General features: G+C 32.5%; 2 protein-coding genes across 3 annotated transcripts in view; one reads left to right on the top strand and one right to left on the bottom strand.

The window, feature by feature from the left end:
- Nucleotides 1–21,802, bottom strand: part of LOC114335453 (furin-like protease 2) — a 371,635-nt gene that overhangs the window by 8,111 nt on the left and 341,722 nt on the right. For both annotated transcript variants that reach the window (XM_028285704.2, XM_028285696.2), the window contains exons 10-13: nucleotides 18,993–19,264; nucleotides 14,672–14,916; nucleotides 10,889–11,126; nucleotides 8,507–8,679 (exon numbers count right to left, since the gene is read on the bottom strand). In XM_028285704.2, coding sequence (XP_028141505.1) covers nucleotides 8,507–8,679; nucleotides 10,889–11,126; nucleotides 14,672–14,916; nucleotides 18,993–19,264 — 928 coding nt within the window. The remainder of the gene's footprint in view (nucleotides 1–8,506; nucleotides 8,680–10,888; nucleotides 11,127–14,671; nucleotides 14,917–18,992; nucleotides 19,265–21,802) is intronic.
- LOC126880515 (uncharacterized) lies at nucleotides 580–4,135 on the top strand. Its single transcript, XM_050644414.1, has 5 exons — nucleotides 580–1,050; nucleotides 1,704–1,898; nucleotides 1,953–2,018; nucleotides 3,726–3,794; nucleotides 3,858–4,135. The coding sequence occupies exons 1-5, from the start codon at nucleotides 721–723 to the stop codon at nucleotides 4,032–4,034; spliced, it is 837 nt and encodes a 278-aa protein (XP_050500371.1). The 5' UTR covers nucleotides 580–720; the 3' UTR covers nucleotides 4,035–4,135.

Here is a 21,802-nt window from a genome sequence, read left to right as displayed (position 1 = left end):
TGGGGGTTTCTTTAAGATTTTAAAGTTACCCCCACCCCACTTCTAGGGTGTGGAGTGGGGGATCGTGTTTAATGTCATTGGATAGATTTTTGAAAATGATTGAACACGTATTTTTCAGTTTTTAGATCCGATGTTTATTTCGCGAGATATTCGACCGTTCCGCTACTTTTGGGACACCCTGTATATAATCAGTCATAATCATTGCAGATAAGTACATAATTATATGAAACTTCGTAAAAAGTCATGTAATAGGTAAATTGAAATCTTTACCTTACCATTTATAAAAACAACTTATTATTTACATGAAATCTTGATCAATACTGACAACTAACATTTTATAAAAATATCTATTCATTCATTCATTTTAGAGAAAAATTTTTAAATAGAAAATTGTAGTAAATTAAAAAAGCCACAATTTGAGCTACGGTAAGTTTAATTTCGTTAATTTGTTGTTGCAAAACAGCCCGCGAAATGTCCAAAATGGCCGTTTTTATTCTTTAAGGTCTTAAAAGGCCTCCTATTAAAAGTTTTTCTCTAAAACGAATGAATATTTTTATAAATTAATATAATATAAGTGTGTATTCTGTAAACAATCCGATAAATTTTAAAGCCCTCTAAAATTTGCCAGTTTTAACGGTTTCTTGCATTCTGTAACTTCGATTTTTAACAGGTCCGATAAAATTATAAATTTAACGGGTGCCGTTAAATCTTTTACGTTTTATGGAATATTACACTCCCTTTACAAAAAAGAAGAAAGAGTTAACCTTAAATTTAGCAGTCGACCTGTCAATAATTTGTTCCTGTTACTTTAATTTGTTTTTGTGTGTTTATTTTTCGAACGTAAAAATGGAATTAGAAGGTAAAAGAGGGTCTCGAATGACTAAAGGCCAAAAAGAACATCTGGTAACATTTGTGGAAAATCACAGGTTGTTACTGCAGCCAAGATTAAAACCAAGTGAAATAAGATTGGTAAAAGACGATTGGTTGGAGTTAAGCAAACAATTAAATAGTTTAGGTGGATCGCAGAAAAGCGTTTCCCAATGGAAAGAAGTAAGTAACATAGCTCTATTTTAAATTTGATATTTAAAACATGTGGTGTTAGTGTATAAATAAAAGGTATAAAACTAAAAATGTCTCCAGTAATAGCTTAAAATTTAACACAAAAAAAGATCTTTTCCGATCACATATTATTATGATCCATCTTTAGTTTTATTAGGGACTTAAAATATATCTTTTACTCAGTATTCTAAGATAGGACCTACAGTACAGCATGGGTAATTAGACATGCCCTAGGAGGAAATGTAGTATAAACACATGCCTCCAGGTCAAAGACTCAAAATTCTTTTGTAACTTTTCAGAAAATTTTACATATCTTTGAAGTTTGAGCAAAAAATATTGTATAAGTTTTTTAGACACGTTTTTTCATTGAATGGAACTTAAGGTGGATCATATATGATAGGAAAAGTTCTTTTTTATATAATAAGTTGAGCTTTTAATAGGCAATTTTTTATTTTCATATCACATATACCTCCAATGTCGACGAAGAACATAAGGAGTTTCGAGAAAGAAGAAGATATCACATATACATGAGTACCACATATTTTATATGTCACAAGTATACTAGCCATCCCTACTTATTGGATGTGTTTCAGTTTAAATTTTAATTGATGAGATCTTTAATTTAATTTAAAATTCTTTTTTAGACCTTTAATGATTTCAAAACTACTGTAAGAAGGAAAGCAAGGCAATTGCATATTGAGGCTGTTGGAACTGGTGGTGGACCCAAAACATTAAAAAATTTGACCCCTCTTGAAGAAAGGGTTTTAGCATTAATATCCAAAACTTCAATTATAGGAGTTGACGTTCCAGAAGTTGGTATCTTGATGCCCGAAGAAAACGTTAGTTTAAATACGTTGTTTTTATACATTCACTAATAGATTTTTATGTTTCAGGATGAAACTAATAGAGATAATGTTCCCAGTTGTTCATGGGACCATGAAATAGAGCAGCCCAAAATTGTGAGTTTATATTTATATGTTACACTCGATTTGTGAAAACATGCTGTATATATACAGACTATTCATATCAGACGGTTTATATAAAAAATATCTATTTCATAAACGAACTAGTCATTATACAGGGTGTCCCGAAAAGATTGGTCATAAATTATACCACACATTCTGGGGTCAAAAATAGTTCGATTGAACCTAACTTACCTTAGTACAAATGTGCTCATAAAAAAAGTTACAGCCCTTTAAAATTACAAAATGAAAATCGATTTTTTAAACACAACGTTTTTAAAACTTTTTTGCCTCCTATTATTTTTTCGATAATCCAGTTTTTATCGAGATGCGGCTTCTTTTTCAATATATTTACATAAAAATTTTATGGGGGTTTTGTTCCTTTAAAGCCCCCAAACGTTTGTGTACGTTCCAATTAAACTATTATTGTGGTACCATTAGTTAAACACAGTGTTTTTAAAACTTTTTTGCCTCTTAGTCTTTTTTTGACAAGTCACGTTTTATCGAGATGTGGCTTCTTTTTCAAAATATACCTAAAAATGCAAATTATAAATAAATTTTCAGATTATTAACAGGTCTCTATAATCATACTTAACCATATACAAATATGTGGTGGATTCGACAAATATTCAAAATATGTCGATAAACACTGGCTTATCGAAAAAGTACTAAGAGGCAAAAAAGTTTTAAAAACATTGTGTTTAACTAATGGTACCACAATAATAATGTAATTGGAACGCACACAAAAGTTTGGGGGGGTTTAAAGGAACAAAACCCCCATAAAATTTTTATGGGGTGCACAAATTTCACTTTAATTTTTTTATAAGATGTTGGTGCCATAAGAATGCCACATGTCCATTTTCAATCAAAAATCTCTAGGAGTTTTCGATATATGAAAAAAATCGATTTTCATTTTGTAACTTCAAAGGGCTGTAACTTTTTTTGTATGCACTATTGTATATAGGTAAGTGAGGTTTAATCAACTTATTTTTGACCCCAGAATCGGTGGTATAATTTATGACTAATCTTTTCGGGACACCCTGTATAAACAGCAATATATTCACAGTAAAGTACAGTTTTAACTATAATAAATGCAAGAGTATATATCTTATTGTAGAATTTTAATTTTGAGGTTATGTTGTAAATAATACATTACATTTATGTATTTTCCAGTACCTATATATTAAAATAAGTCACTTATAAATAAATTTGATAACCTACTTACCTTTAAATTGTGTCTCCATCTGTTACTAATCAAAATAAATAAAACTATTAAAACTCCTAACTATCAAAAACAAGAAATAAGATAAATTGACTAATTTTGTTGGCACGTTTTATATAATGTCTAGACAGTTTATATTTTGTGAATTATTTTATAGCGGAGCAGTTTATGCATTTTAGATAGCTCTAAGACAGTATACTGCCTAATTTTACATATTGACTGTAACATGTACATATAGTTTAAGTAGCATATCGATGGTGAAAGTTTCCAACCTTCTATGTCAATTTTTGGATATTTTGTTTTGTTGCCCTAAAACTAAAGAGACATATGTATTTTGACTGTTTACAAGCTTCTATGTCGTTAATTCATGTATGGCCATCATAAGCCAATTAATAAAATAACAACATAGGAGCTGTAAATAGTAAAACTACATATTTTTGTTTAATTTAGGGTAACAATACTAATAGATTTTTATATTTCAGGATCAAAATATAGAAATTATTGAGATCCCAAGTTGTTCATGGAACTTTGACATGGAAAAGCCTAAAAATGTAAGCTAACTATTAAATTTTAAAATCAAACATATTTAAAATTAATAGAAATTCATATTTTAGACTCCCAAACGTAAATCAGAAAGGAAAAGAGATGTTTCTCTGAAGAATGTGGCAAGATCACATGAACAGTGTTTAACAAAATTAGAACAATCAAACAATAATTTGGCCAGTGCCTTGTTAAAATTGGTGTCAGTCAAGAAGAGATCAAAGAGTGCAGTGTTTTCTTTGACATTTTAATGTTTATAATATATGTTTTTTATTTTGTAATAATAATACCTAATTCTAATAAAAATTTTGTTAGAAACTTTTTATACTGAGCAAATAAATATTAAAATATATTATGTTGCAATAATTCATTTCTTCTTCTCCGTCCTTCATTTTCCATATCACCAAGGTGATTTTCTAAATTTCTGTCATTATTTGCTCTTGAAGGTTCTTCTTCATGAGGGTTATCTTCAGGTAGCTCCACATTACGATTCCTGCATAGGTTATGCAAAACTGCACAGCTATAAATAATTTTGGCTGCTTTTACTGGGTCGTAATTTAAAGCCCTATGGCCATGAAGACATCTAAATCTACTTTTTAGCATTCCATTTACATGCTCTATTGATACTCTTACTTTTGAGAGAGCTTCGTTAAAACGTGCTTCTGGAGAATTATTGTCAGCTTCACCATATGGTACTAACAACCATGGCTCGAGGGGGTAACCATTATCTCCAATTAAATAATCTGGAGCAGAAGTTGCAATAAAATTGTTTTGCATGTTTCTTTTAATATTGGAAGTCATCCATATGGCAGCATCATGTACAGATCCAGGAAATCGTGCATTTATGGCTATTATTTTTTTATTTGAATCGCAAATGATCATTGTATTCACAGCATAATAATTTTTACGACAGTAGTACACACGTGCAGGATGAATAGGATGATCAGCTGGAGGAGCAATAATTCTGATATACGTCTCATCCACAACTCCAATGCAACTTTTAAATCGTTGATCTATATTTTTAAAACCCTTCTTGATCTTGATTTTTTCTTCATTTGTTACCGGAAATTTGACTTCATCCTGAAGAAGGTGTTGCACAATGACATTAGTGACCTCAGTAATGCTTCTACTAATTACTGGTTGACTTAGACAAAAGCTATAGCCATGCCCAATTCCTCGTTGATAACTTCCCTGTCCAAAAAAATTAAGAACTGACAAAATTTTGATATGCTTAGGAACAGCAGTTATTCTTACTCCTTCGTTCATATGGGGGGAAAGTTTTTCAATTAAATCAAATGCCAAAAGTTTGTCTATCCGAAACAACTTTACAAATGTTCCACTGGGTAATTCGAACGCGTTTGTGGCATCTCTTAACCTTCTTTGATGTATGTTAACTTCTAACCTAAAAGTTTAACAATTTAACTATGAAAAAACTTTATTTCTCATAATACTTACATTCGTCGTCTATCTTCGAGACGTTCAATTAGTAATAGGTGAATAAATCCGTCTAAAGCCATAGTTTTGCTATGAAAATTAATTTCCCTGATTTTAAAACCACCAATATCATCAACCTTTAAAAATCTCGTTTTAACGGATCATTTTATCGGTCACCGTTAAAAATTAACGCCGGATTTTGCCTATAGAATACCAAATACCGTTAAATTTTAATAGGACCTTTAAAATTAACGGAGCTGTCAGTTACAGAATGCCGATTTATTTTTAAGGCCCTTTAAAATATTAAAGGGCTTTAAAATTTATCGGATTGGTTATAATAGTAGTGTAAATAATAAGTTGCTTTTATAAATGGTAAAAATTTCAATCTATTAACATGACTTTTTACGAAGTTTCATATAATTAGGTCTGTAAAGATCTGCGACGATTAGGTATGACTGAAGGGTACCTAGATATGTATTAATTTATAGAATTATTAAAATTTTGATGTATTTTAGGTGAAATTACCTATATGTTTTAAGTACATATCAATAAACTTATACTAATCCATTCTTACCGCATATGCGTAGAAAGCAAGAGGTTATGCAATCGGCTTGTGCTTGTAGGCAGTTTGGTTATAATCCTTGGGGTTGTGCGGACATGCAAGTTTCGTTAGTTTTCTTTCTTCTAGTTCCTTTTCTAAACAGTCAGACGGTTACTTTGGGCAGTGTTGCCAATCGCGTTTCTCTAGATAATATTTCTCTCAAACAAGGTATAATAACGTTTAACCATAAAATATTTACAGGAAAGAAAGGAAATAACTACAAATAACCATAAGTTTATTTTTGTTATTAGTCTGTTGTGGTAGATTGGTAGTTACACTGAAACATATAGGCAAATATCTGATTATTTTTACTGATTACAACTCTCAAACAGATCCGCAAATCGGATTATTATACGACGCTTGGCAACATTGACTTTGGGCGGCGTTATGGGCTGTGGCCCTCTGAAAAGAAGACAGATAGTTGAACGATATTTTATACAATGTGTATTAACCTGGTATGGATATCTGTGTGTCGAAGTTTTATATTGGTCCACTATTTTAAATGCAGTTCAACTCAATGCAATGTTCCGAAATTTTCTCGTTTATTCTGTAGATAAATTTGTCTCTTTTCGTACATTTTTTACTAACAAAAATTGTAATATTAGTGCAATAGTAAATCTCTCATCTGTTAGTTAGTAACAATATAGATTTGTTCGATTATTACTTTGCATCTGGTGCATTCCATTTGGTAGCAGTTTCCCAATCGAAGAAGATACTTCAACTCATCTAATGTGTGTGAGATTAGAACATGATCCACATAATACTTTTAATGTAATAATAATAGTCTCCCTTTTATACCGCTAACGCGGCTTTGGAATTATAGCAGGGTAAAAAGACTAAGTTTTCAATCTAACAGCACACAAAACAATATTTAAACTTAGTCTTTTTTCTAGCAGATGTCGCTAGGGCATCCCTGCCATTTCGTTCGTTGCAATTCGTGACTGCACGCGGAGTTTTATCCTGGTTCAGTCAGAGAGAAAAGCATATGAATCTCCTGATGAGGGGCTAAAAAGCCCCGAAACCGGTAGAGATACTTGCTGTACTCTCTGATTGAACTAGAATATAATACGGCTGCAGTTGTCGGGTTGCAACGCAATTGAAAATGTTTATTCGTTTTTGTAGCAGGGTAGTCTGCTATATCTACGTCTTACGGTATAGAAGGAAGTGCTACGGAAGGTCCAGTACTAAGAAAGGGCCAGGGCTACGCTTCAACCGCGTATTATTACCCCTGGTTTTACCCAAGGTACTCATTTTATTCAGGCTGGGTAGACCTGGGGCCTATATACATTTAAAAATGGCTACTCGACGGCGCTGAGATTCGATCAGCGGCCTTCTGCGTGGAAGTCAGATATCCTATCGCCTGAGCTATCCGGCCAATACTTTTAATTTTACATTTCAAATTCTCAAAACTTATTTCTACTAGCATTCTTCTTAAGTTTCTCACATATCGTCACATTGCTCTCAATTTAGACCCTTCTTCTTGTGCCACTCTTAATGGAGATTGGAAATCATCAAGGCTACCCTGACCTTGTTTACAGCTGACCTAATAAGTTCATTAGTGGTGCAGCCAAACCACTCTCTCAAATTCCGCAACCATGGCAATATTTTACGGCCTGGATTCCGTTTTCCTTCTATTTTTCCTTGAATTATATTTTGAAGTAATGCGTATTTATGACCTCTCATCTTTAGACCCTACTAGCACTTTATTTGGCTCATTCCATGCATTCGTTCTGGACTAGATTCAATTCGCCCTTTCTCAACCTTACTTTACGCTCAATCTCAAATTTTTTCTTATATGTTGACTCTATTTCACTTTTTTCGCTTTTATTCCTTGTTACTGTGTTTTTGCAACTCTTGCTTGGTCTCTTTTTCGTTCTCAAGCATTATCTCGACCACTGGCTTAATTTAGTCCTTACTGTTTCACTCCATATGTCTCATTACCACCTTTATACATTTCTTACAATTTATTTTTCTTCCAAGTTTTCTAGTGTGTTCTCCTTTCCCTGGCGTTGTCCTTTACTTTGTCACACTCTGTGAACGTTTTTCTTATACTTTGTCTCACATTCTGCCAGTCAAATTCGCCCTTGCTTTTTTTGTAACTCTTGTCTCTCTTTCTTGCTCTTAGGCTTTATCTCGCTCTCTGGCTTACTTCATTCCTTACTGTATCACTGATTATGTCTCATTACTAGCTGTATCACTGATTATGTCTCATTATCTCCCTTACACACTTCTTGCTATTTATTTCACTTTTTTTACAAGTTTTCTAATATTCTCCTTTACTTTCTTCGATTTTATTTCACTCTCTGACCTACTTTCTTTCTTCCTTTATCACCCATCATTCCTTATTATCACACTTAGACATTTCTTGCAATTTATTTTTCGTGAAAGTTCTTTAATTTACTTTTGAAATTACCTAAATGTTATACAAGGGACATTGACAAAGTTTCTCTTATAGTTGTTTTTATAACTTTCACCTTCTCAGTCTAACATTTACTCTCACCCTTTGCTCAAGTTTTTTGTTTATTATAACAATTACTCTCCATTACTATTTTCTTAAAAAATCGTTTTGTTTGAATAAACTGACAGCGAAATGTGTTGTGCGTTATTAAAAACCATTGTATTAACAATTAGCAAACAGTTTTAAGAATTTTAAATAATATTTCGTACCTGATTTCACTCTATTCTTACCTGCAGTATGATGAATATGGTGATAAAAAGTATAATGACACACAGGCATGCTATTATTGCTATTCCTGTAATAAAATTGAACGGGTTCACTATCTGTAAAGTAGAAACTGGTTGGGCGGATAGAAGAAGAGCTTCTACATTTATTTTTCTCTTGCCCTCTTGCATTTTGCAACCTACAACAAAATTAACATTTTAAAATCTCTTAACGACAATAGAAAATTGTAACTGTTGGTACTAGAGTCAGCTATTGGTGCGCACCTAAGGAAAATTCAAGATATTGCGAAAACTTTCAGTTTACAATTTTCTTGAAGATATACTTCAAGGGCCTAGGTATATTGGTAGAGACTGCATTCAATGAATGGATAAACAGGAGGACAGCGATAGGCTAAATTTCCCATTAGTGTAACGCGCACAATTACCCGACCTATTTGGCTAATGGTGAGCATATGTCGGATAACTGTGCGCAATAATAGAACTTAAAAAAGAATGTGTGTACTTTTGTACGCACGTAAGAAGTTATGCTTCTATTATATGATTTGAACGAAATCAATATACTTTAAACAGTTTCTCTACTATTTTCCAAAAATTTTTATTAAAACAATACCAAAAATTAAAAAAATAAAAGAAAAAAACACACACAAACACATTGAAAAATGTCACAAATGATTTCTGAACAATAATTGTTGCCAAAAATTTTAATTAAATACGTATTTTCTGAAAAAAATTATATAATAATATACTTAATAATAATCATAAAATCTATAAAAAAAAATAAAAAAAAATGATATAACTTGCATTGGGCTTGAACCTACTTCCCGCGTATCCCGCCGTACGAGAGTCGAAGCGATTTCAAACTGCACCACCTTCGCGTATACGTCATGTGGGAATATACACAAACTGAACAACTTTTTGACATTTTGTTTATATGAATTTTTATTAGTTTGATTTTTGTCGAATTAAACTACAACAATATATAGAGTAAGAAAATGATACATTAGATGAAAATTTGTAGAAAGTTTGTTCGTAATCAGATTATGTAAATTAAAGCATTGCCTACTAGGGGTATAGCATAGCAAGTACTAGGTAAGTACATTATTTTTTTTACATTTTCCAAATAGGTCTGAAGATAATTTTTTATTGGAATACAACTGAAACATTAGAATTACGTACCTGTGGCTGTTCAAAACTGTTTAAAAAGTCACTATAATTATAAATTTGATTTTATTTCTGTCCTCACAACCATAAAAACTAATATATTATACAACATTTTTGTTTACCGATAACCTCCATATTGAACAATTATTGACAGATCATTTCAACACCCAATCAGAGCCCGTATAAAGACTAATACCAAACTGTCGGTGTGCGCATGCGCGCAGATCAATATAAATTCACCCTCAATCTCAATCGCGCCTAAAGAATTATAACTTCAAAAATGACCTTCAAAAATGTAGTTTATTGATCATAAATATTAAAGAGACAAGCAAATATACGGAAAAAGATAAGAAACCAAGTTACAGATATATTAAAAAAATTTATTCATCGCAGCAGCCACATATATATCCTTCTGGACTATCCTCTCCTGTACACATGGCATGGCTCCTTGACAACATATCGAAAACGTTTTATTGTCATCCTTTTTGCTAGCATTACCACATAATACACAGAAGTCATTGGCATCTCCCACGAGATCATTTAACTCATCATTATCGCACAGTTCATTTTCTGAAAAATCTTCGGAACTGCTATCTTCAAATATCTTCCTTTTTGTATCTTTTTTCAATTTCGTGGTTTTCTCTTTGCCCCTTTGTTCAATTTGATACCTACTTGTTTAAACGATATTGCCTTTCTTTTCTTTTTTAAAATTCCATCCCAAGTTAGGCGTTTTTGTTGATATCTGAGATTTTTGTTTTTTTTGCGCCAATTCTTTTTTGTTTGGTGTGGTATCGGAAGCGAACTTGGATTTTCCAAAATGCTGCTGCTGGATGTACTTGAAACTGCAGTATCATTATACCTTGTCTGCAACTTGTGCGCAATGCGCACCATTAGACGAACTTCCACTTCACCACAAATAACAAATTTGATAAATACAAAAAAGAATCGGTCAAAACTAACTATACCAGTGCCTAAAATGGTAAATAAATAACGCGCGAAAACATGTAAACGATAACTGACAGCCGGTAAAATATCTCTCGACGTTCGTTGTGTGGGATAGATTTGGCAGTTGCTACTAATATATAGATGACGCGACAATATAGTTTTCACAATTTTATTAAATAGGAGATTAGAAACAATGATGCGCACAATTACCCGACGCGCACCATTAGCCGACTCTCCCCTACTCTATGTTTGCATGACTACATCTAGTGAACTTGAACTTACCTGGACAATTTCTGCAAGAGTAATGGCACTTTTGGCAGCCATACTCCGTCTTATAGTATCCCTCTGGACAATCGGGTCGGCATTCCCCAGATAGCAACTGCCAGCCATTAGGACAGCTTACACACTGATCAGTTCCTGGACCACTGCACGTCTTGCAGCTCATGTAGCACCTCAAACACATACCTTTGTCGCTGTAGTAACCAGCAGCACAGGTCGTTAAACATTCTCCGCTTTGTAACTAAAAAAGAAAAGTTCACATATTTATATTATAGTGTAGGAAAGAGAGGTTGAACCTTGCAAAATGGACACAAGTCCGGTTTTATTTTTTTTCTGGTATATCAAGGGGTACTTATTATAAGACTAACTTTTTCTTAAAAAAATTCGCCCCGGAACCCCCTTTTCACCCCTTTAAAGGGGGTAATTTGTACTTTTTGCGAAACGTAGTCCTTCCTTGACCTTTTGCAAAAAATTTCTTTTATATAAATATGAAGACGACTATATTTTCTACGATTTATTTCCCAACAGCATATTTCTATCACACACCGTTTAGTGGGGGTGGGGCTCCAAAGTTGGCAAGTTTTTAACAAAGATGTTTTAAAAAAAAATTATTTTTCCCTAACTGTAATGGAAATTAAGAAGAAATCCTGCGGCAATTATTCACAAATAAGTGACTGATTTTTTGGTATAGTTTTCACTTAAGTGTAATTGCCCTTTTTTAATTACAGGGTGTTACATTTTAAAAAACCCCTTTTTATACCATCTGAACAGTTTATGATAGAGTAAAAAGAGTTTCAGCGATATCCCATGTACTGGTGCTATTTACAAATTTGTATAATGCACCCCCATTTTTCCCCGGACCCACCCCAAAAAAAGAAGAATTAATAAAGAAAGTGATTTTCTTCGAATCCTTCACACACAATGCCCTTTATTAACATTAACGTACTTCATATATTATTTTGTGCACGTTATTATTACTCATACATGGACACCAAAAGCGATTTCCTAGTCCAACCCCTGCAGCAAAAAAAAAAAATAAATAAAATTGGGGATTGAAAAAAATTTTTTTTGTTTGCTTTTTGATCCATATGGGCATATGCTTCATCAACAGTGTTTTTAAAGAATATATATGGTTATTGCAACATCCCTGCAGAAACTACCCCTATCCTTGAAAATATACTGCAGAAACTACCACTATCTCTTGGCGAGCATGTTTTTACAATTTTCTCATTACCTATGCATTATTTTTAAATAAAACTTATACAAGGTTAAAGAACACTATTTTTACTCTAAAAATTAGGTCCCATTCGTTTTTTTCGTATAAGCAACCGTTACGGCACAGTGGCGCCGTAAACCTCAGATATGCTTTAACGGGCTCCAGTTTTTGTTTTTTTTTTCGTCACCTGTTCGTTTTATTGATAAAGTACTTATGTAAAATAAAACAACACAGTGTAATCTACAAATTATCACCAATGCACATTTTACATTCTTTGCTCCCCAAAACCACAGTGATGGTCCATAATCAATTTTTGCACATTTTCGCCACCTAGACGCATTTTATTGCATTAATGCTACCCTAATAGCACAATATTTACCCGTAAGTGGTCGCTAAGCAGTGTTGGATCCCGGGAGGGGTGATGGGGGTGATCACCCCCCCCTCAAACCAAGTGATATTATATTTAAAGATTATAAAAATATTCATTTATGTTTATAGAAATACTTATATTATATTATTATTTTTATAAGAATGGCGTACATTTTATGCTTTAGCGACAGTGGCGGATCCAGCATCGTTAAGAGGGGGTGCCAATTGGCTAAATTTTTATAAACATAAATGAATATTTTTATAATCTTTAAATATAATATCACTTGGTTTAAGAGGGAAGGTGATCGTCCCCATCACCACTCCCTGGATCCGCCAGTGCTTAGCGACCACTTAAAGGTCTATTGGGGAATATTGTGCTATTAAGGTAGCATTAATGTAATAAAATGCGTGTAGGTGGCTAAAATATGCAAAAATTGATTTTGGGCCACCACTGTGGCTTTGGGGCGCAAGAAATGTAAAATGTGCATAGGTCATAATTTGTAAGTAACACTGTGTTGTTTTATTTTACATAAGTACTTTATCAATAAAACGAACAGGTGACGAAAAAAAAAACAAAAACTGGAGCCCGCCAAAGCATATTCTGAGGTTTACGGCGCCACTGTGCCGTAATGGTTGCTTGTACGAAAAAAATGAGTAGGACATAATTTTTAGACTAAAAGGTGATCTTTAATCTTGTATAAGTTTTGCTTAAAAAGAATGCATAGGTAATGAGAAAATCGTAAAAACATGCTCGCCAAGCGATAGGGGTAGTTTCTGCAGGGATGTTGCAATAACCATATATATTTTTGAAAAACACTATTGATGAAGCATATGCCCATATGGATCAAAACGCAAACAAAAAATTTTTTTTTTCAACCCCCCACTTTATTTATTTTTTTTTGGCTGCAGGGGTTGGACTAGGAAATCGCTTTTGGTGTCCATGTATGAGTAATAATAACGTGCACAAAATAATATATGAAGTATGTTAATAAAGGGCATTGTGTGTGAAGGATTCGAAGAAAATTCTTTATTAATTCTTCTTTTTTTGGGGTGGGTCCGGGGAAAAAATGGGGGTGCATTATACAAATTTGTAAATAGCACCAGTACATGGGATATCGCTGAAACTCTTTTTACTCTATCATAAACGGTTCAGATGGTATAAAAAGGGGTTTTTTTTTTAAAATGTAACACCCTGTAATTAAAAAAGGGCAATTACACTTAAGTGAAAGCTATACCAAAAAATCAGTCACTTATTTGTGAATAATTGCCGCAGGATTTCTTCTTAATTTCCATTACAGTTAGGGAAAAATAATTTTTTTTTAAAACATCTTTTTTAAAAACTTGTCAACTTTGGGGCCCCACCGCCTACTAAACGGTGGGTGATAGACATATGCTGTTGGGAAATAAATCGTAGAAAATATAGTCCTCTTCATATTTCTATAAAAGAAATTTTTTGCAAAAGGTACAGAAAGGGCTACGTTCCGCAAAAACCACAAATTACCTCCTTTAAAGGGGTGAAAAGGAGGGTTCCGGGGCGAAATTTTTTAAGAAAAAGTTAGTCTCATAATAAGCACCCCTTGATATAGCAGAAAAAAAAAATAAAACCAGTCTTGTGTCTATTTTGCAAGGTTAAACCTCTGTTTCCTACACCATTATAAATCGTAATAGAGGCCATTAAAACGGAGGCCATATTCTTATAGGTAAAATAAAAAATCTCTTCAACTTATGCCTTCACCAATAGTCGATACCTGAAAAATGGAAAAACGCAGTAACAATACTTTGCATAAGAAGAGAGATGAGTCATTAGCCTGCTAAACCACTTATACAAACTCTTTACAAAAGTAGTGACATCTTCTTCTTCTTCTTCTTCTTCTTCTTCTTGGTATTCAAAGTATCGATACTTGGAGTATCGAGTACCAGGCTCAAATGGAACTGGGCAGAACACATCGCCAGGCTGAAAGATTCAAGATGAACACGAAAGCTGATGGAATAAAGACCAAGAGAAGATGAACGCAGTAAAGGAAGGCCGCCTACACGATGGACAGATGATATCAGGAGGATTAGTAAAAACTGGCAGCAATTGGGGGAGACCGACATATGTCCAGCAGTGGACGTAAATTGGTTGGATCATTATGATGATGATTATAAATTTACTACATTTTTACCGGCGGTTTACATAATATGATGAAATTTTAATTTACCTGTAGTCCACTCTTACACTCTGTACAATTTGTTTTTGCCACGCATCTTGCGCATGCGTGTAGGCATGGTTCGCAAACTTGGTTGTCTTTTTCGTTGTAGAAACCTTTGTCGCACTTTCCTACACACTTAGTACCCTGAAGGATCAACGGGCTGGCACAGGATATACAGGCTTTTTCTGTAGGTCCGTCGCAAGAATCACAAGTGGAATGGCATGGTTTGCATAGGCCGCTGTCGTAGTATTGATCTAAAAATAGAAACGAGATGAGAAAACGTAAAATCGTTCGGTTTATTATTGAAAAACAAGATATAGTCCGTTCGCTAAACTCAGACTCAACTGGCTAGTGATTTAAGCTAGTAATTTTGCCAATTTGATAAAATTGCCAAAAAAATAATTACTAAATAGTTAATAATTACTAAATATTTAGTAATTTTGCAAATTTTGTCAAAATTGGCAAAAAACAAAAAAGTTACGTACTAAAATCATTAGCCATTTGCGTCTGAGTTTAGCGAACCGACTATATTAGATAAGATAATGTTACGATTTCCAAGCGCACGTATACCAGGCCGGCCCTGACTAGTCTAGCCGCTACCGAAGCGCCTCAAAGACAGAATGACGCCGCGTAGTCTCTAGAGAAATTACTGGATCTTTCTAGAAGACAGAGTCGGCATAAATAAATAGAATCATTTTAGATTCTACAGTCAGTGAGTTTATAAATTGTATCGAAAATTTTGAATAATAAAACGGGTATTGAATGTACGGTTTTAATTTCGGAATGTACGGTTTTAAATTTATTATAATATAATTATGTTTTAGTGTCAACAGCTTAGGTTAGGTTAGGTTAGGTTAGGCATAACAGCTTAGTATAAATAAATTAAAAATAAGTGTAAATAAATTAAAATAAAATCTAGAGATAAAGAATGTAAAAGATGCCGACAACACTGGTATAACTACAGGTTCTGTTAGATTAGAATGCTAAAAAAGTTATAAAAAGGGGGAAAAGTATAAAACGTAGAGGAAATCTGTCAAAATGTGGGCAGTCTTGTCACAAATGGTAAAAAGTGTAAAAAGTGAAAGAATGCTTTAAAAAGTGGATGAAGCATGTAAAAAAATGTAAAAAATATCAAGAAGTGACGGACAGTCGTTACAGCATGGGGAACATTTGTAAAAAATGATAAAAAGGTATGAAAAACTACATTAGACGATTATTAGATTACATAGAAGAATTAGTGAATAGCGTAAAAAAGTGGGGGAAAGGTGTCAAAAAGTAGGGTGCATTGTAAAAAGGTTCAAAACCTGTTAAAAAGTGGATAGATCGTGTGAAAAATGGTGAAACTCTACAAACAAGTATTAAAAAAGTATCAGTCGCTTCATAAAAGCACACAGAATGAGATGGATGGGACGCGTGATGAGAATCAGAGGTGTAACCAGGATGATCCTAAGGGAGGGGGGGTTACAACTACTTGATGGTCTCTGGGGGCTATGGAATAGTAATGGTGTTAAGCGTATAGAGCTCAAAGTACATCCAAATGGGGAGGTTATAACCCCCAAAACCCCCTGGTTACGCCTATGATAAGAATGGAAAAGAAGAGGATGTTAAAGATGAACCTAAAACGGGGCCAATCACAAAAAGAAGAAAAGGAAGACCCAGACAAAGATGGCTTGATAGCGTACAGGAAGATCTCAGAAATGAGGGAATTATTGGTTGGGAAGAAAGAGTAACAAACAGGGACGGATGGAGAAGAATAGTACCTAAATCAATTTAGTAGGCAAAGGGCATGATTGGACAAAAAGCTACCCCACTTGATACACGTTTTGTATCAATATACCTATAGTATTATATTATCGTATTATATTAATATTATTTTTAGCCCTAGGCCATTAAGGCCTGTTGAACTTTTTAAATAAATAAAGTAGGAAAAAGCTGACAAAAAGTGGGGAAAACTTGTAAAAAATAGTCAGAAGCTGTTAAAAAATAGATAAAACATGCAAAAATTGTGGACAAATTGTAAAAAAATATAAAAAATTTTTTTAAGAAACGCTTTTTTTTTAGTTACGAGTGACTAAAATTAAAAATATTTTAAAAAAATCAATCAAAAAGCAAAACATAAAAACATCAAACTCGAAGGATTATTCTAAAAAACCTGTTAGACAGATTAAACATACAAAAATCTTACAGATTCGTTAAACAATTGAAAAAATCTAACACATTCGTTAAAGAAAAGCGTGGGACGCGTCTTCATCGAATAAACGGTTTGAGAATAGATACTTTTTCACTTTTCGCGCCCCACGCTTTTCTTTAACGAATGTGTTAATCTGTCTAACAGTTTTTTTAATAATACTTAGGGTTTGAATTTTTTTATTTTTTGCTTTTTGATTGATTTTTTATAATATTTTTAATTTTAGTCACTCATAACTAAAAAAAAGCGTTTCTTTAAAAAATTTTTTTCATATTTTTTTTACTTTTTAGCCTTACACTTTTTAAACATTAAAATATATCGTCATGTTTAAAAAAAGGATGTATATGATAGGCACATTTTTTGCATTTATTTCAACATTTGATACATACATTTTACATTTTCTGTAATTTGCTCATACATTTTTTAAATCAAAATCATTATTTACACCTATTACAGTTTTCGCAGTCTTTCCATCTCTTCTAATGCTTTACTATTGCACGGTGTAGACCCTGTAAATTTCTCTCAATGCAGTTCTTCGATGCGCAAGCCGTCTAATGATCGCACTCGGCTCAATGCAACGTAAGCCTGTCTTTCCGCAAACACTCATTTAATAAAAAATCTCAAAAGCAGTTACTTAGTTAATGCAAATTGTCGCAGGAAATATTTATGCGTCAAATATTATTTAGTACATACATTGACACTGGACCCTTAATTGCACGATGTCACATAATAACATTCACAGCACATAGGTCACAGAAACACACTTGTTTATAAATGACCGTTGAATATGTTTAAGGGTTCGTAAGAAATTTTGAATTAATACGCCAAAACGAAATCTAATGTTAATTGTAGCACAAAACGTCTCTACCAGTGGTTTTTCTAAGACTACGTTAAAAACACGAATATTTTTAATTCGAGTTTTGGTTGAAGGTTTGTTTCGTATCGTATTGAAATTTGACACGAATAAGCGCCGATGTTTATATAAACAAAGATATGAGCGTTCAAAATCGTCGCCGCTTAGGATGCGTGATGTACAAACATGAAAAGTAGTCGGAATTGGAAAAAATTTGAAACTTTATTGTTTATTTATGAAGCATAACGTAAACAATTAACGTAAAAAGTGAAATTATGTATAGTTCATATAATTAGCTACAATCTGTAAAAGTTTCGAGTTTCTACATTGTAAAAAACAAAATAATTTAAACATTTTCCATTAAAATATTTTTTTTTATTTAAACAATTAATAAACATACAAAAAATTATTGACTATTCGTGTATTGTTCCCGCGAATGCATATGTCTGCAAATTTTCATTCATTTGCATTAAAGAAAAAGCAGTCAAATTAACGTCTAAAGATTCGACCCAAACGATTGAAGTAAAGAAAAGCGTTTAAAAAAGTGAGAGAAAGCTGACAAAAATTGAGGAAAACGTAAAAAAATGCCAGAATCTGTTGAAAAGTGGATATATACAGTCGAACCCGCTTATTAGAATACCGGTTAAAGGAATATCCCGGATTAAGGAATAGAAATTTGAGGTCCCAAAACGTTTTTACTAGGCTTATATGATCGGTTATTAGAATATCCCTGTTATAGGAATACTTTTTTTTGGCAGGAAGGCTATTCCAATAAGCGGGTTCGACTGTATTTCATGTACTAATGGGGGAAAACCTGTAAAAAGTGGGAGAAAGGTGAGAAAAAGTGAACCTAGGTTTAAGGTGAAATAAGCTTAAAAAAATGGGGGAAAGCTGACAAAAAGTGGATAAAACATGTAAAAAAAGTGTCAAGAAACGTGTAAACAAATGTTACAGAAGTGTTAAAATCTGGATTAAACTTGAAAAAATTGGTGAAAAAGTATAAAAAAGTGGGGAAAAGGTGCCAAAAAAATGAGGAAAACTTGTAAAAAATGGTCAAAACCTAAAAGTGAATAGAACGTGTAAAAAATTATGAAAATATGTAAAAAAATGGAAGAAAGCCGACAAAAAGTGTGCAAAACTTATAAAACACAATACTGGTAAAATTGACGACAAGGTGAAATACGCATTATGCTTTTACTTTTAGGTTTTTCGTTACTCTGAAATTCTTTTTACATTCTTGTTTCCGTAATATTTGATCGACCTTTTTTGTAAATATAAAAGGTACTCACCAACATCGCACTTATCGCTATTTTGCGAGACGCACCGTCCCTTGCTGTTCACCTTCCAGTCGTCCAAACAGGAGATACACGTCGTTTTGTTACATTCGCTGCAGCCCGGGGGGCACTCTATGCACTCTTTTCTCTGCGAATCGGCATAATGGTGGGCCGGACATTCCTTTATGCATCGTCCTTCGTGCCAGAACCGCCCGGTGGGACAGGAAATGCACTGAGAACTGTTTGATCCCGTGCACGTCTCGCACGATTCGTGGCATGATCCACAACTGGAAAATAATATTGCTAAGATTAAGGAAGGAATTTATAAGTATTGATTGGTTAATTAAGAATGAATGAGCTATAAAGATTATCAAATTTTACTGATTAAAATTTTATGTTTTCGTTAGTCAATTTCACCAACTTTCAATGTTATTGTCATCTATAATGGCTTAGTTGCGTCAAGATTGTATATTTTATACACATTTACTATTAATAATTATAATGTTTTATACTTCTAAATGTACTTAAAGTGTCACGGCTACTAACGCAACGCTTCAGCTGTGTAAGCAGTATGGTGATTTAAGTGATACGCTTTACATTCCATTAAAAAATCAGAATAAATGTATTAGGGGAGTGCATATAGAATTTCACTTCGGAAAAAATCAAACAAGATAGAACTTTTTGTAATTTCATTAAGAAATGTTTAATAAACAACATATAAAGTTCTACTCGAGAAGTGGGTGCTTCATTTTTTATTAAACAAATGAACTACGAAGTTTGATGTTTTGTTAAATAACTCCGAAAATATAAACTTTAGAACAAAACTGACTTGACCATTGAAAAATTCAGAAAATTGATCCTAAAAGAAGAATAATCAAGCTATCTTACGGTTATAATAAAAAGAAATAAAATGTATGGGCATAAGTACGGTGGGGGCGGAAAGTGAGCCTTACATCAATTTTGTTTAAAAATGATAAATGTGTAACTAATACAATTTTTCTTATAAAACCCTAAATTTTGCAGAACTTACCTTTCAAGCATCGTACTAAATGATGTTTCATTCAAAAAAATCTTAAAAATTTAATTCAAACGATATGACGTCTTAAAAAAAGTAATTTTTGAAATCTTCGTAGTTTTATAGAATTACCACCAATTTAAGACTGTATTACTCAAGTTTGAACAGATCTATTATAGTTTTATAAGTACTTTTTTATAGCTTAGGATGTAATCTTTAAAATGCACTAAATTATTTTACTTTAGAAATGAAATACACTATTTCTTTTTGGGAAAATTAAGAAAGATAACAAAAATGTAATACAAAAACCGAAAATTACCAGCTAAAAAAATGTTTATATAAAGTGATCAAAACTTTTTTTCTGTAAAACTTACCCAAAATACATTTAATAATAAACTTTAACAATAAAAAATGTTCAGAAAAAATTTTTTTTTAGCTCTTATACAGTATGTCTGCGTAACTGGGAACCTGTTGATAACTTTTTTATTATGAGTTTTACGAAAAAATGTTATTCTTTATAAAATACTCTGCATCATATATAATCTAAGATGCAATCATCAAATATCAAATTTAATGAATTTTATACGAGGTATGTCAAAAAATATGAATTTCACTCAAGAGTAAAGTATCGTTAAATTTCACAATTTCGAAAATTGTTATAAAGAAAAGTTGTTTGGAATTAAAAAATTTGTTTTAGTGTTCAATTACGTCCTTCTAATTAAAATATCGTGAATAATAAAGGCACTTAACTCTTAAGAAAAATTAATATTTTTTACATACCTCGTATAAAATTAAAAAAGTTTGATATCTGGTGATTGTATCTTAGATTTTAGACCAGGGAGAGCATTTTATGAAGAATAACTTTTTTTCGTAAAAGTGATAATAAAATAGTTATCATAATTGTAATAAAATGATGATGAGTATCGGTAATTTGAGAAAAAATTGAAAAATTTTTTTCGATTAGAATAATGTAATTGTATATTTAAACATAGTTTTTAATTTCAAACAACTTTTCATAATAGCATTTTTTGATATTCTGAAATATAAAAATGTACTTTACTCTTTAACGAAATTCATATTTTTGACATAACTCGTATAAAATTGATAAAATTTCATATCTGATGGTTGAGTTTTAGATTTTTGACTATCCAGAGCATTTTATGAAGAATAACTTTTTTTTCGTAAAATTGATAATAAAAAAGTTTTCCATGTGGTTCCTAGCTACGAAAACATACTGTATAAGAGCTTTTGTATAAGAATTTTCAAATTGCAATGCCATATTCGGATTCAGTTTAATCAAAAACAAAATAGAAACATATTTGATCAAAGTAAAATGATGAATTTAACATTATTTTTCATTATTTTTAAAATTGTTAATACAAACCAATTGTTATTGTTTAAACAATTAATAAATAATTAGCGGCCTAATCTGCGAGTACTGAATAGAACTTTTTACTTTAACATGTATATAAACTAACATAATAATAATAATAATATCGTATGGCATTTTTGCCGGGGAGATCCTTTCGGATAGTTCCGGCGCCATTTACATCTTTAACCCTGTTTTAAGTAATTAGTGCCGATGTACACTAGCCCAGGGGGACCGACGGCTTTACGTGCTCTCCGAGGCACGGTTAGACGGCTCGTGTCATTATTGGAAATGAAAATGGTTTGTCTTTGGCAGGGCTCGAACCCACGTGCACTGGCGTATGAGGCCAGCGTTTATGCCGTTACTCCACGGCCGCTCATAAACTAACAACAAAAGTTTTAAAAAATATAAGCTTGTTTGAATTTTCACGAAACAATGCAT

This window comes from Diabrotica virgifera, chromosome 2 (assembly GCF_917563875.1).
Source record: "Diabrotica virgifera virgifera chromosome 2, PGI_DIABVI_V3a".
In the NCBI taxonomy this organism is placed as follows: domain Eukaryota; kingdom Metazoa; phylum Arthropoda; class Insecta; order Coleoptera; family Chrysomelidae; genus Diabrotica; species Diabrotica virgifera.
This window is presented reverse-complemented; position numbering and strand designations above follow the sequence as displayed.

What these genes read in the sequence shown, in the direction of transcription:
- LOC126880515 (XM_050644414.1), top strand. Translation starts at nt 721, where the DNA reads ATGGAATATTACACTCCCTTTACAAAAAAGAAGAAAGAGTTAACCTTA. An exon ending in TCTTGATGCCCGAAGAAAAC is followed by an intron (nt 1,899 to 1,952) that starts GTTAGTTTAAAT and finishes TTTATGTTTCAG; the next exon opens with GATGAAACTAATAGAGATAA. An exon ending in ACATGGAAAAGCCTAAAAAT is followed by an intron (nt 3,795 to 3,857) that starts GTAAGCTAACTA and finishes TTCATATTTTAG; the next exon opens with ACTCCCAAACGTAAATCAGA.